At 41.4% G+C, this 13,816-nt stretch overlaps 1 protein-coding gene across 4 annotated transcripts in view; it reads right to left on the minus strand.

Moving 5' to 3' along the window:
• The window catches only part of CREB5 (cAMP responsive element binding protein 5), a 260,433-nt gene that overhangs the window by 192,362 nt on the left and 54,255 nt on the right, over positions 1-13,816 (minus strand). For 2 of the 4 annotated variants that reach the window (XM_033165527.1, XM_033165529.1), the window contains exons 2-4: positions 11,266-11,386; positions 7,941-8,012; positions 6,198-6,291 (exon numbers count right to left, since the gene is read on the minus strand). In XM_033165527.1, the coding sequence (XP_033021418.1) occupies positions 6,198-6,291; positions 7,941-7,994 (148 nt within the window). In that variant the 5' untranslated portion in view covers positions 7,995-8,012; positions 11,266-11,386. Of the gene's footprint in view, positions 1-6,197; positions 6,292-7,940; positions 8,013-11,265; positions 11,387-13,816 lie in introns of those variants that run through there. The other 2 variants (XM_033165528.1, XM_033165530.1) reach the window with 2 other exon arrangements.

The following is a 13,816-nucleotide window of genomic DNA, read 5'->3' on the forward strand; positions in this document are numbered from 1 at the left end:
TTATTATTATTATTATTATTATTATTATTAGGAAGGGTTATTGTATTTTCATGGAAGGGTACATACCTGCTTGCCATGATGATGTAAAGAAAAATCCCCCCTCTTTTTGGAACTGCTTTTTACTGGTTTCTTGCTTTTCACTTCTGCCAGTATCTGATCTTAACACATATTACTGGAAGCAGTGTGTGTGTGTGTGTGTGTGTGTGTGTGTGTGGTTGTAATAAACTGCTCCCTGGTAAAAACATGGCTAATGTATGGAAAAAGAAAGGGGTGGGTGGGGGAATTTAATGAAGTTTAAGAATACTGCACCTGGGTTTGCTAAGGGGCAACTATGGCTATGATTCTTTTCAAATGCAGATGACATGAAATAACTTTGCCAAAAAAACAGGGAAGGTAAGGGGGTGGAAAAGATGAATGCCTGATGGGAAAGCATGTCTAAAGGGGAAAGTCTCTCCCACTCATATATCATTTCTCTTTTTCATTAGGAAATCTTAGAATAAACCATCTAACTTTAAGGAATTTAGATTTCCTGAGGGGCTAGGTGGGTGATGAAACAGGTTTTTTTTTTCCCCTGACAGCATCTCTGTCAGAGCAAAAACTAATGAGAGTAGGAAAAAATAGATGCATCCTAAATTACAAGCTGACTAACCTGATGTTAAGCAAATGTATCTCTGTTTCCTAAATACAATCCCACAGGGATGACCTGGTTCAGTGTAATTGGCTTATTCCTCACTTAGAACACATTAAAAATATATATATACAGTGTAAAACTAAACATGTTTATTTGGAAGAAAGTTCCAGAGGCCAATGGGATCAGTCCCAATAGGTGTCTAAGATTACAGCCTAAATTCTAAGCCTATTTAGGTGGGGGGGGGGGGGTTGGGGACTGGGTAAGTCCTCTGACTGGGGCTGTGATTGCCATCATTTAAAAAGTTTGACCTATAGGAAAAGGCCAAGGTGCTGCAAGAAAGGGTGAAGAGAGATTGCCACTCTTCCTTTGGAGCTGTTTGCACCATTCATGCCCCAGACCTGATTTGTGCTAGTTTGGGTCTTATCCAATGCTGTAGGCTAAGCTTACTGATCACTCAGCAATGGCTTGATGCATAACTAACTAACAAGATTAGAGCTGAACTTGGCGGGAAAAAATATCCTCAAGCAAGCTGTCATAGTTCAAATGTGTTTTTGCAAAAATTCTCCTAGTTTGACTTTTGTCCAACAATTCCAAATGCATTTAATGTGAGGACTTTAGATAAAAACGAGGCATAAAAGTATTGAGTTTGGTGCCATTATTGCCTTTTTAAAAAAATCATCGAGATGTGTGAATTTTTTTAATAAAAAAAATACCATAAGAACACAAGAAGAGCACATAAGAGGAAGACAGTGGAACCCTTGGGAGGTTGTAGACTCTCCTTCCTTGGAGGTTTTTAAGCAGAGATTGGATGGCCATCTGTCATGGATGCTTTAGCTGAGATTCCTGCATTGCAGGGGGTTGGGCTAGATGACCCATGGAGTCCTTTCCAACTCTACAATTCTATCAGCTGCTGGGTCAGACCAAATGTCTGTCCACTCCAGCATCCTGTTCTCACAGTGGCCCACCAGAAGTCCAGCTGGGCATGAAGTGGCCCACCAGAAGCCCACAAGCAGGGCATGAAGGCAACAGCATTCTTTCCACTTGCAATTCCCAGTAGCACAGAGTTAAAACATGCCATCATGACTAGCAGCCGTTGGTAGCCTTATGCTGTATGGATCTGTCAAATCTCCCTTTAAAGTCATCCAAGTTTGTGGCCCTCATGTGGTAACAAAATCCATAGTTTAGCCATGTGCTTTGTGGAGAAGTGCACTTGCTTTTGTTTGTCCGAATCTTCCACCAATCATCTTCAATCTGGGTTCTAGCACCACGAGAGGGAGAAAATATTTTTTCCTGTCCCTCAGAGTCAAATGTCAGAAGCCAAACTTAAAAATATTTGATTAAAAAAAAAACGTATCCTGGAATTGTTGAAATTTTAAATTGGATTCAATTTTGTGAAATCTTTAAATTTGTGGAAAGAAATGTGACTGATATGGGGACTGTTGTCATAGTACTGCAGTGTGAGGGACGCTGTTAATGGCCAGAATGATCTCTGAATTCTTCCTCCGCATCCAATGGGTGACTCTCAACCAGCTCACACTTACAAACCTAGCCTTTGTGTTGTTTAAATAAATGGAAAGTACCTCATTTAGCATTGCATAAAACAGGTGCCCTATGGGATAAACGCATTAAGACATTATACCTATCGCAATTACATTTCCGTCTTCTGATGTGTATTCACCCGTGGCATTTTGGCAATACACTTGCAGCATTTATTTTACATTTAGAGGAGGTGATTCCCTAAATGGGATGAGCAATCTGAATCATCTCCCTGAAGCCAATCCTTGTAACATGTACTTCACCTCATCCTCCTTTACTTTGAATAACTTTGTACAAATGCGGCACCCAGGAAAAAGACATCCATCAGGCAAAATGAGAAAGCACAGAACCAGCAGAAAGGAGTACAAGCGGGGAAAACATACAAAAGATCCCTTTATAATTCAGCGGATGAGCCTCCATCCAACTCAGGAAGGGCAGTATGAGAGTCTGTGAAAACTGTTATCCCACTGCAGACTTCTTCCCGAACTCTGCTGAATTATTCTGTGAGTGTTAATGATTTTTAAAAGCCACTGACATGGCTCAGAGATTACATACTGTCTGCAGTATAAACAGTTATACAGAGTGTTTCAAGGACTTTTATTGCTTCTGGTTCCAAGCTTTTCCCTCTGCTAGTTAGGGTTTTGTGTGTTGGGTTTTTTTTTGGTTTTTTTTACAAGTGTCTATGTAACTATGCAAAATGTTCACAGATGTGCTATTGAGGACATTCTCCACCCCTGCCAGTTCCCCCAGAGATGCTCTTTTCACCTCAGAAAACTCCTCTCTCCACAATACTTAAATGAATTCCTGTGGAGCAGGTGCTTCTGATGGCAAGTTGACTCTGAGGGGTTCATCCACACCATGCATCTCAACAACATTGTTTTCCTCAAATAATCGCGGGAACTGTAGTTTGTTAAGGGTGCTGTGAATTGTACTTTTGTGAGGGGGTGACATACAATTCCCAGAATTCTTTGGGCCGTTAAAGTGGAATGAATGTGCTTTAAATGTCTGGTGTGGGACTTCCGGTGAAGCGCCATTCCGTTCAGTCGGGAGCTCTCTCAGCTCCGAGGGGACTCCGGTGTTTTCGGGCTAGGAGCTACCGCAACCGCGCTGCGGGCTCCGTTAAAACTTCAGGAGGAGCGTCCTGAAGACCTGGGGTCCAGCGGGTACCAGACGTGCCATCTTTGCTCTTGAGTAGACCTAGTAAGGTCTGCTTAAGTGAGCGGGGCTCCGGCGCGGTACTGAGGATCTACCACTTTCCCGACGACACGAAGCAGCGATCTACCACTTTCCCGACGACACGAAGCACTGAAAAGTCTACCTAGAAGCAGCTTTCAACATTCTCAGTGGTCTGATTCCACACTCCTAGTTCAAGGTTAGACCCAAGGAATAAAGAACCAGAGCTCTTTACAAACAAATGTTGACATCGGGAAGATGGAAAAGCTGGGGCAGCCACGAGCCTCAATGTTTTGTTTCCTTTAGCCCTACTTGGGTATTCCTTCGTATCTTTAAGAACTGTACAGAGGGGGAGAGCAGGCCCAGTTATCCACTACTGCATCCTGCTATCTCCACCCAGCATGCTTTGGGAGCGGGGTTATATATTGAGGGAGTGCTTGCTGTATGCAAGTAGCATCCCTTGTAAGAAGAGGGCTACCAAATAGCCAAAGGCCCATCTTGTCCACCTAGCTCTTCTTCATCTCCACTACAATGGATACACAAAACTCCACCTGAACTCCTTCCGATTACTCGAAGTTGCACAGTGAAACTGTCATAGAATTGTAGAGTTGGAAGGATCATCTAGTCCAACTTCATGCAATGCAGGAATTTGCAGCTGTCGTGTATGGGGATTGAATCTGCAACCTTGGCGTCATCAGCACCATGGTCTAATCAACTGAGCTCTCCAGAATCAGCCAGTCTATAAGCCTAAACTTAAGAATTCTTAATTGACTTGTAATCTAACGGTACCACTGAGGGCTAGGGAGGTGGGAGGATAGGGAAGGTGTGAAGTTTCTTTTTTGTTATTACATCTTACTTGTTGTTTTCATTTTTTGGCTTCGTAAAATTATAAAAGCCTGTAAACATATATGTTTTTTAAATAAATACAGTGGTGCCCCGCTAGACGAAAAGAATTCGTTCTACCAATTTTTTCGTCTAGCGGTTTTTTCGTCTAGCGAAGCGGCAATGACAGCCGCGCTCCGCTAAACGGGGAAAAAAAAAGACGAAATTTTTTCGTCTTGCGAAGCAGCCCCATAGACTTTTTCGTCTTGCGGGCCAGCTTCCGCTAGACGAATGCCGTTCGTCTAGCGAGTTTTTCGTCTCATACAAAAAAATGGGGAAAGGCAATTAGAGACAGCTGTAACAAATGAAGACCCCTTCTGGATGTGAACAAAGTTTGGTATCCTGTTTTCCACAGTGATCAACCAGATTTCTATGGGTAGACAACAGTCCTCTCTTTCTGACCTTTTCCAGCATTTGGTACCCAGAGGCATGTTGCTTCCTCTAATCTTGAATGTTTTATTTAGCCACAATGACTATCAACCATAAAAAGTCTTATGCTCCACAAATTTTGCCTAACTCCCTTTTAATGTTCTCCAAGTTGCTGGCCATCACCTGATTTTGCATAACTTAACCACACCCTGTATTCCAGATGAAGCACTTCCTTTCATCTGTTCTGACTCTCCCATCCTTTGGCTCCATTAGATAACCCCAGGTTCTAGTATTATGAAAGAGGGAGAAAAACGTTTCCCTATCTGCTTTCTCCACATCACACATACTTTTGTAAACCTCTGTCATGTCCCTTCCCTTCCTCAGCTTTTCGCCACATGGTGCAAGCTATATATATTGCTCAATCGCACATAGTTTGTTTCAGACTTTTTGTTTGTTTGATAACATAGCTGCAAAGGCTGGAAAATTAGAAAGTGGAGAAAACAGCACAATTTCCCGTATTTATGTCTCTTGGAGGATGAAGCATGTGTGGCGAAGGCACATTTGTGCAAAAAAAAAAAGACAAAATCAAGGGAAATGGTTCAGGCTTCTTCCTCACTGTACAAGTTTGTTCTGTCAAAGAACAAAACACTGGAAGAAACAACACACAACTAAGCATCACATGGCCTTTTGCATCTTGAGAACATAACTGAACAACGAAATGAACATAAACCCATTTACCATCCAAGGTGTGGCAGCATTGTGGGCCAGCGCCCCTCATTGTGATCTGACATTGAGTCCTGAACATTGGGGCTAACCTGCCTCGCCTGCTGGAGCCTCAAATCCAAGCCTGCCTGTGCAACTGACCAATAGCAGGCAGGCTAGAAGGTGGGCCTTTCCCAAGGGGCGGGCCTAACGGAGCAGAAGGCTTCCCTTGGGTCCTCTCCTGAGGAATAAAAAGCAGCACACCCTGGCCCTGGAACCCAGTCATTCACCAGATCTCCCACTCTCTCTCCCTTTGTATATTGGTTTTCTTGTTTGTGCCTGACCTTGCTATGGACCTCATTGGCTGCCATCTTCAAGGCCAAGCAGGAATTTTTTTCCCCATCTGACCAATTGGCTTTTTGTCTGGCAGTTTGGCCTACCTCATAGCAATCATTACAACTTGGCAGTTCAGGTAAGCCTTGGTTGGAAGGGAGGTTGTAGCCTCTGCCTGCGCCTCCGAGGGAAACAGTATCCCGTTGAAGGGATCCAAGAGAAATTGCCTCCATCCAGATGCTCAGCTGGGAGCTAGGACCAAATCACTCCTCAAGACAGCGATCTCTCAGGGGCATTCCTATTTGATGTAGGTCATAGGATGCCCCTGCTCTCAGGTTGACCCAGGTGGTTCCAGAAGTCAATGGTTATATCCACTGCCTATGCCAAACCTCTGATACCCGTAACCAGTAAAGTTGTAGCCTTATTTGACCCAAATTCTAATGTGTCTTGTCTGCTTATTCCTGGTAGATGGGGCAACAGTGTGGTAGGGGGCCTTGGCACGAAACTAATGTTTATCCTTATCCGCATCAGAATTGACAACAGATTGCCTTTCCTACTCCTGTCTTCTTACCTGATAACATGTTATCTGTTTTCAGTGAAGGAAACTTCAAAGTCATTTCATGTTTGTGCCTGTGAATCATCAGGTGATCCTCTGTTGGAAAACGCTGCCAAGCAAACACAAAAGGAAGGAAAGATTTCGTTTCTGAATATATGTCTGGCAAAGGACATGATTCTTGTTTTTAAGGTGACTGTTTCAGCCATTACGACAACACGGTAACAATGTGGGAAGGGCTGGAATCCAATGATGCAATGAGTAAAATTAATCTTTACCCATCATTTAAGAGAACCTATTTTCTATAATCATAAAGGCACATGCAAATGTATTCCTCTAGTGGTGGTTGCTTTGGTGGTTAGTGGATTTTTTGGTTCTCCCTCCCCTTTCTCTATACTTTTCAAGGTGTGCTTAGACAATAATCTATAGATATCATCATAAATATTAATAGTGATATTTCAGTGTTGGTATCAAAGTAACCAAAACACCACACTATCAATGCACATAAAACCCACGGGAATGCCAAGGTTTGCCATAATAATTGTAAGGCCATGGAGAATCCCAAGGGGAAGGAAAAGCCCAAAACAGCTCAATGAACATTAGAATGCAGATTATTTTGGGAAACCAGAATATGACTCCACACTGTAACATGTTGTTTCAGGGGCCACTTGTTATTACTGCGCAAGATGTCCCCAAAGGACTGGAGTTATTTTATTTTATTTGTCTTATTTATTAAAAGGTTTGCTCTGCTTTTCATCTCATCTGGGTCTCAAAACAGTTTACAGAGAATAAAAACATACGCAAAATGTAAAACACATATTCACTGGACTAGTGACAGCTGTATAGCTTAGCTACATAATTGAGTTTCATGGCTTTATTTATTTATTATTTCTATCTTGCCCTTCTTCCCACAGGATCTTTGGGGTGGTGGTAAGGTAAAGGTAAAGGGACCCCTGACCATTAGGTCCAGTTGTGGACGATTCTGGGGTTGTGGCACTCATCTCGCTTTATTGGCTGAGGGAACCGGTGTACAGCTTCCGGGTCATGTGGCCAGCCTGACTAAGCCGTTTCTGGCGAACCAGAGCAGTGCACGGAAACGCCATTTACCTTCCCGCCAGAGTGGTACCTATTTATCTACTTGTACTCTGACGTGCTTTTGAACTGCTAGGTTGGCAGGAGCAGGGACCGAGCAACGGGAGCTCATTCCGTCGCAGGGATTTGAACTGCCAACCTTCCAATCGGCAAGCCCTAGGCTCTGTGGTTTAACCCACAGTGCCACCTGCATCCTAAATATAGTTTCTATGAGTGGTTCCCAATTAGCTAAGTACTGCGGACCTCCTGTTTTTCAAAAGCCAAGCGATGGCTTTTGAAAATGTTGAAATCTCTGCAGTAGTTTTTGTTAGGTGGATGGTGTCACCATACCCTCCAATATGTCCCAGTACAAAACCAGGATGTGTGTCTTCCAGGCTGTGCTCCTCAATGAGCATGGTCCCCCAAAATGAGATGCCCTGGACAGTTGATGGGTATGTGCCACAGACTCCCTGGGTGGGTTAGGCGGACCCCCTGAGGCCCGCAGGACACCAATTGGGAACCACTGGTTTATACAATAACAACAACATCTAAAACGAAATATCCAAGCAATATCAAACAGCCTTTAAAAATCCATAATAAATGTATAAAAGACCAGATACATGTTAATACACCAGAAGATGTTATGCTACAACTATAGACTTGGTTTTCATCCCTAGCCATTCAACTCACCTGTGAGCAGCCTGGGGCACTGCAGACAAAAGGCCTCTCCTGTTCCAAATTCATCTTTGATTCCTCATGAATCTACATGTTAAAAGGAAAGGAGGGAAAGAGAACCCCTAAACTTCAGAAAATATAGAAAGTATAGTTGCCTGGGCCCCCATAAAAAAACATCAAGAACACACAGAAACTTTACCACCCATCCTTAACTCCTAAAATCAAACTTCCTAGTGTCTGCTCATAAGTGCCCTTCCAGAGCATATTTGTGCACTTAGAACGAAGACAGAATTATCCTGTCAGAGGAAATTTCTATTTGGAGAACAATTATTCTCAGTGTTGTTATTAGATAACACTACCGATGCTATTCAGAAATGTCACAAATTAAATACTGTATACCTTTTTACCTTTGCCTCTTCTAGTGATTATCACTTCAAACATAATCCTTAAGAGTCTTTTCTAAGACTCTGAAGTGATTATCTTGAGCACTGATTAAGTATTAAGAATTTAAGATTAAATATTATTTATTGATGTATTTATTAAACTTATACACTGCACCTTCCTCCAAATGAGCCCAGAATGGCAATCATCAAACAATACAATGAAAACCTCTAAAAACAGTTCTAAAAAAAACAGCTGCTATAAAACAGTTTAAAAACAACCTTCTAAAATGAAAATTTGAAACTCCTAAAATAAATTAGGTACTCTTTAACTAATAATTAAATGCATGAGTAAACAGGAATCTTTTTAAATTTCTCCTAAAAGTTAATACTGAAGGAAACGGAAGCACTTCACAAGGGAGGGCACTGCACAAGTTGGGGACCACCACCAAGAAGGCCCAGCCGTGGGTCACCACCAACCACCAACCAACAACTGGGCCTCCTTTGTTGATCATAGGGCTGAAGATGGTTGATATTGGGGAAAGCACTTTTTAAAGATTTGATTCATTCCAATATAGGATTGGATCCAGAGGCACTTCCTCCATAACAGATTGAACCCTTGCTGTCCAAATAATGAGTGCAATGAAATAACCTCTGAAGGTATACAAGGACCTTTTTGCGTGGACAAAGCATATATAATCCACCTGCTATCCTTTGCATGAATTTATTGAAAGTAATGTTCCATCATTCCGCCCCCAGACTGTGGATGAGGGGAGAAAACAGACTTTACGCAACCTGACAACCGAGCCACTGCATCCATCTCTCTTTCTTTTAATGTGTGGAAAGATGCAATGTGACTTCAACACAGGGAGAAGGGGGAAGAGCTGAAAGAATCATTTGAAATTCCCCTCCCCCCCAAAATTGCAATATAAAAATATACTATATATTTTGGAATGTTGAGCAGGAGCATTCTTTTTTGGGGGGGACGATGGGGTTTACAAAAGCCTCAATTGGTTATATAATGGGAAACTAATACCCTAAATTGCAAGTAACTGGATCCTTGCTGGAGAAACAGTTTTGATCATGCCACTCCATGGAAAAGCTTGCTTCAGTTCTGGAACATTCCTTCTGGCAAATGTAGTCCAAAGTTGCCTTCCATTGCTTCGCTACCTTCATCCATAAAATAGCAACTCATGCTTATTAAGTTTAGAACTTCCAAGGAGCTCGTTCAACAAATTACATCCATTTCATCTACTGTATATCTCTGATTACAGGTAGGTAGCTGTGTTGGTCTGCCATAGTCAAAACAAAATAAAAAATTTTAAAAAATCCTTCCAGTAGCACCTTAGAGACCAACTAAGTTTGTTCTTGGTATGAGCTTTCGTGTGCATGCACACTTCTTCAGATACCTGATACTTCTCCAGATACTTCTTCAGATACTTCTTCTTTTCATTTTAGAAGGTTGTTTTTAAACTGTTTTATAGGTATCTGAAGAAGTGTGCATGCACACGAAAGCTCATACCAAGAACAAACTTAGTTTGTCTCTAAGGTGCTACTGGAAGGATTTTTTTATTTTTTTGTTTTGTTTTGTGTATCTCTGAGTCATTCTGATTCAATTTTACAGGGATATTTGTTAGTTTTAAAATCTGGAGATTCTGTCACATTATTGTCCTATTTTCGGGATTGACACTCTTGGTTGATAGCTGGTGGAAGTGTGATATTCTACTCCCATATTTCACTGCATCATGACTTGTGCTTGTATTTCTGTGGGCTGCTGTTGCGATAGTTTAAACAACTGTAGATTATATACATTTGGACTTCTCTAGTTATCAAGGCTATTGAACCTTAAAAGTGACACCAGGAAGGTAGATCTGAAAATGGGACACATGCTCATGTTTCATTGGCTTTTACCAATCATTGATTTGGAGGAGAGGGAGATTTCCAGTACTCATGGAATCATAAACTGAGTCGCAACAAGCCTAAAGAGAAAGCTGAAATAAAGCAGAAACAGGCTCTTCCTGGTGGGTCAGCCTAAAAATCTCACTAGGCTTCTCTTGCTGTTGTGAGCCATTTCCAGGTTAGCAGGACATTTCCCCCCTTGAGCAAACTACAGTGGTACCTTGGTTCTCAAACTTAATCCATTCCAAAACCAAAGCGTTCCAAAACCAAGGCGTGCTTTCCCATAGAAAGTAATGCAAAATGGATTAATCCGTTCCAGACTTTTAAAAACAACCCCTGAAACAGCAATTTAACATGAATTTTACTATCTAACAAGACCTTTGATCCATACAATGAAAGCAATAATCAATGTACTGTACTATAAAATAAATAAGACAGTATTGTGGATGATAAAAGTTAAAATTAATTTTCTTTCTTACCTGCACTGATGATAGTCATTGTTTGGATGGGGGGGGAGGCTTTTATCCATTTCCGGAGTCACACCATCAATCAATCAGTAGCTGAACTGGGTTCCACACAGTCACAAAAACAAATTAACCGAAAAAGCCTCAAAAACTAAAAACCCAAAATAAACAGCAAAACCAAAAGCTCCAAACTTAATCCATTCCGGAAGTCCGTTTGACTTCTGAAATGTTCGAAAACCAAGGTGCAGCTTCTGATTGGTGCAGGTGCCCCAGAAACAATAGCTGAAAGCCGCATCGGATGTTGGGTTTCCAAAAATTGTTTGAAAACCAGAACACTTACTTCTGAGTTTTCGGCGTTTGAGAACCAAGGCGTTTGAGAACCAAGGTACCACTGTATAGTGGTTTCTTTCTGAAACAGACTAATGCCATGCTTCCTTGCTTATATTACATTGGACAACTCTAATATGGATATGCATCAAGAAGCCATAGAAATTTCTTACTTATCAGAAATTAACATTTCCAAAAATACCCTTTTTCATTCGGTGCTAATAAATCTTAAAAATGCTTCATATTAGTGAAAGGCTTTGGGAAACTTACACTTTACATTTATTAGAAGAAGGTACCGCACTGTCCTGCTCACATTCTTCAACTCTGGGTCAAGAGGCAAACTTCAAGCGAAGAGTCTGTTTCAACACAGGCCTTTATTGCTCTGCTGATGCTATCCAAATAAAGAAGGAAAAAAGCTGGTGAGAAAATTTTATGGCAACCCATAAACAATTGTCTTGGATCAAAAGAACTGTACGCAGCAGGGCGGTATTCAGTTCAAATATTACATAGAAACTAGAGAGAGAAATATGGTGGGTCACAGTTCTCCTTTTCTTTCTTCCATTATAAAGTGGGAATTCCTTAGGCCAAGTGTTACTTCTTCTCAGTGGAAGCTGACAACCGAACATATCTTAATCTGAATAAAACTACAGGATTATCTATGAATGTGGGACTAAATTTTCTGTAACATGTAGAACAGGCTCGGTCACAATTTTCTGGAGATTTAGGAATTTTAACACAAGAAGCAATTCTCAATGAAATAATGGAGACATTTTAATAAAAGGAGTTAAGGCAATATACCGGTATACTGGACAATCAGCAAAATCGATAGCAAATAATGTACTGGCTGAGAATTGCAAAATAACCAAAGGAACTAGACAAGGTTGTCCACTGTCACCTTTATTGTTGATAATAGTTTTAGAAGTTTTGGTGCAAAGAATAAGATGTAATCGAGAAATTAAAGGATTAGGGGTGGGACAGAGAAAATATAAATTAAAAGCTTTTGCAGATGATGTGGTGATATCTGTAGAAGAACCAACAGAGTCGCTCCCGAAAGCACTAGAAGAGATTAAAAAAATTCAGAGAAATATCTGAAAATTAATAAAGATAAAAACAAATTCCTGGTTAAAAAAAAATATTCTGGTATGGAAAATGAGGATATTCCAGGATCAAATCAGAAACCAGGATGGCTTTCATAATTCCAGGAATGTCCCTGGGAAATTAGGACATTTTGAGGGTATGATAGCAGCAGCTGCATCTGAGGTGCTGCTCACAGGTCAACTATTTGGGGTACTAAGAAATCAAAGGCTGGCCTTGGAGAATCGTCTAGGACAGCACTTGGTACAAAGCAGAACTTCTGCAGCTAGTGCAGTAGTAGGTGGAATTAACTTTCCCTCATCTACCCGCCTTAATATAGATGTTCCTGCTGCTCAGGAACATGAGGCAAAGTAAAGCTGGTTGGTGCAGATGCTACAGAAAGACCAAAGGAACAGGTCATGGTGGAAGACCAGCTTGTGTAACAGGAAAACAGGGTGGAATTAAGACTTTGCATAGGGAGCACTTTGCAAACATTTTCATCCCTTGTGAAATTAGCCCACCCTTTCAGGATTCTTTGTGTCAGATCTCATTAAAAGGAAATCAGCACAGGACTATACAAAAGACAGCAGACCGAAGAGTTCAAAGATCAAGTACAGATAGGATTGAGACCGTGCAGAATGTCAATATCTCCACAAACCCTTAGTCTGTAGGAAGGATATCCCACTGAACTTAAGTAAGTGAAATTAGGGTTGTTCAGCTTTCTTCTTCTTCTTCTTTTTGCCCAAAGTTGTTGAGCTAAAAAACTGAGGTTTTGAGCTATTTTAATTAAATTCATCCAAATCTACACTACTGACATGGGCCATATGCCAGGATTTCCCCAGACATTTCAGCAATTTCCACCAGGACACTGTTTACGAGGACTGAACGCTGGCTATGTCCAGGAAATTCCGGATGTATGGTATATAGTAAAATACATAGAAGCTAACATCTTAATTTCAGAATCAAAACAATTGTGCTTGTAATCATTATATGCCAGTTTCTGAAAGTATTGGCGTAGTTGTGCAAGTGAAAAGACGCTTAGGATTTAATGTAGATGTTAACAACATCTTTCAAAATTTATTGCACTGTAGTGACCAAATAAAGCACGGTATTGGCAGCCTACACATGCTAGGAAGCCCACTGCATTGTTGAAGCCTGACACACCAATGAAATATCACTCACTCTGCATGAGTCAGAAAGATACATGGCATTCAGACTGAAAGAGTGTGGATAAAGATCGGCTGAACACAGAACTGTGTTCAGGCCAGTATTGTTTAATGTGTGTTCTCTAATGGGTAATTCACATAGCCACGGAGAGGGAGTGCATTCAGACTTTTCCACAGACTGTGCATAATCTTCACAAACTGCTTGTGTGACTGTGATAGGCTGCATATATATATATATATACATACATACATATCAACTCCTGCAGCCAAGCTGGTGCAAAACGTATTGCTCTCCTTTCCTTTGGACCACATCAGCAAGGCTGAGAGGAGGGTCTTGTTGTCTGGGCAGCCCAGGACCTCAATACACAATGTCCAAGCATGCACCCTAGAGAGGTCACTTCAGTGCTGCTGAGGCAGCAAAAACAACGCAGGAGGCAGCATGTGAGGGACCCTTATTCCCGATCCCTCCCTTTCGATACTTCCCCAACTGTGTCTCTCCCTAGGTTTCACTGACGACTAGAATGAATCCTAAAGTGTTCATATGGGAGATGTCTCTGGGGTACCTCAGTGCTTCATGTTCG

The sequence above is a fragment of the Lacerta agilis genome, chromosome 12 (genome assembly GCF_009819535.1).
Source record: "Lacerta agilis isolate rLacAgi1 chromosome 12, rLacAgi1.pri, whole genome shotgun sequence".
Classification (NCBI taxonomy): domain Eukaryota; kingdom Metazoa; phylum Chordata; class Lepidosauria; order Squamata; family Lacertidae; genus Lacerta; species Lacerta agilis.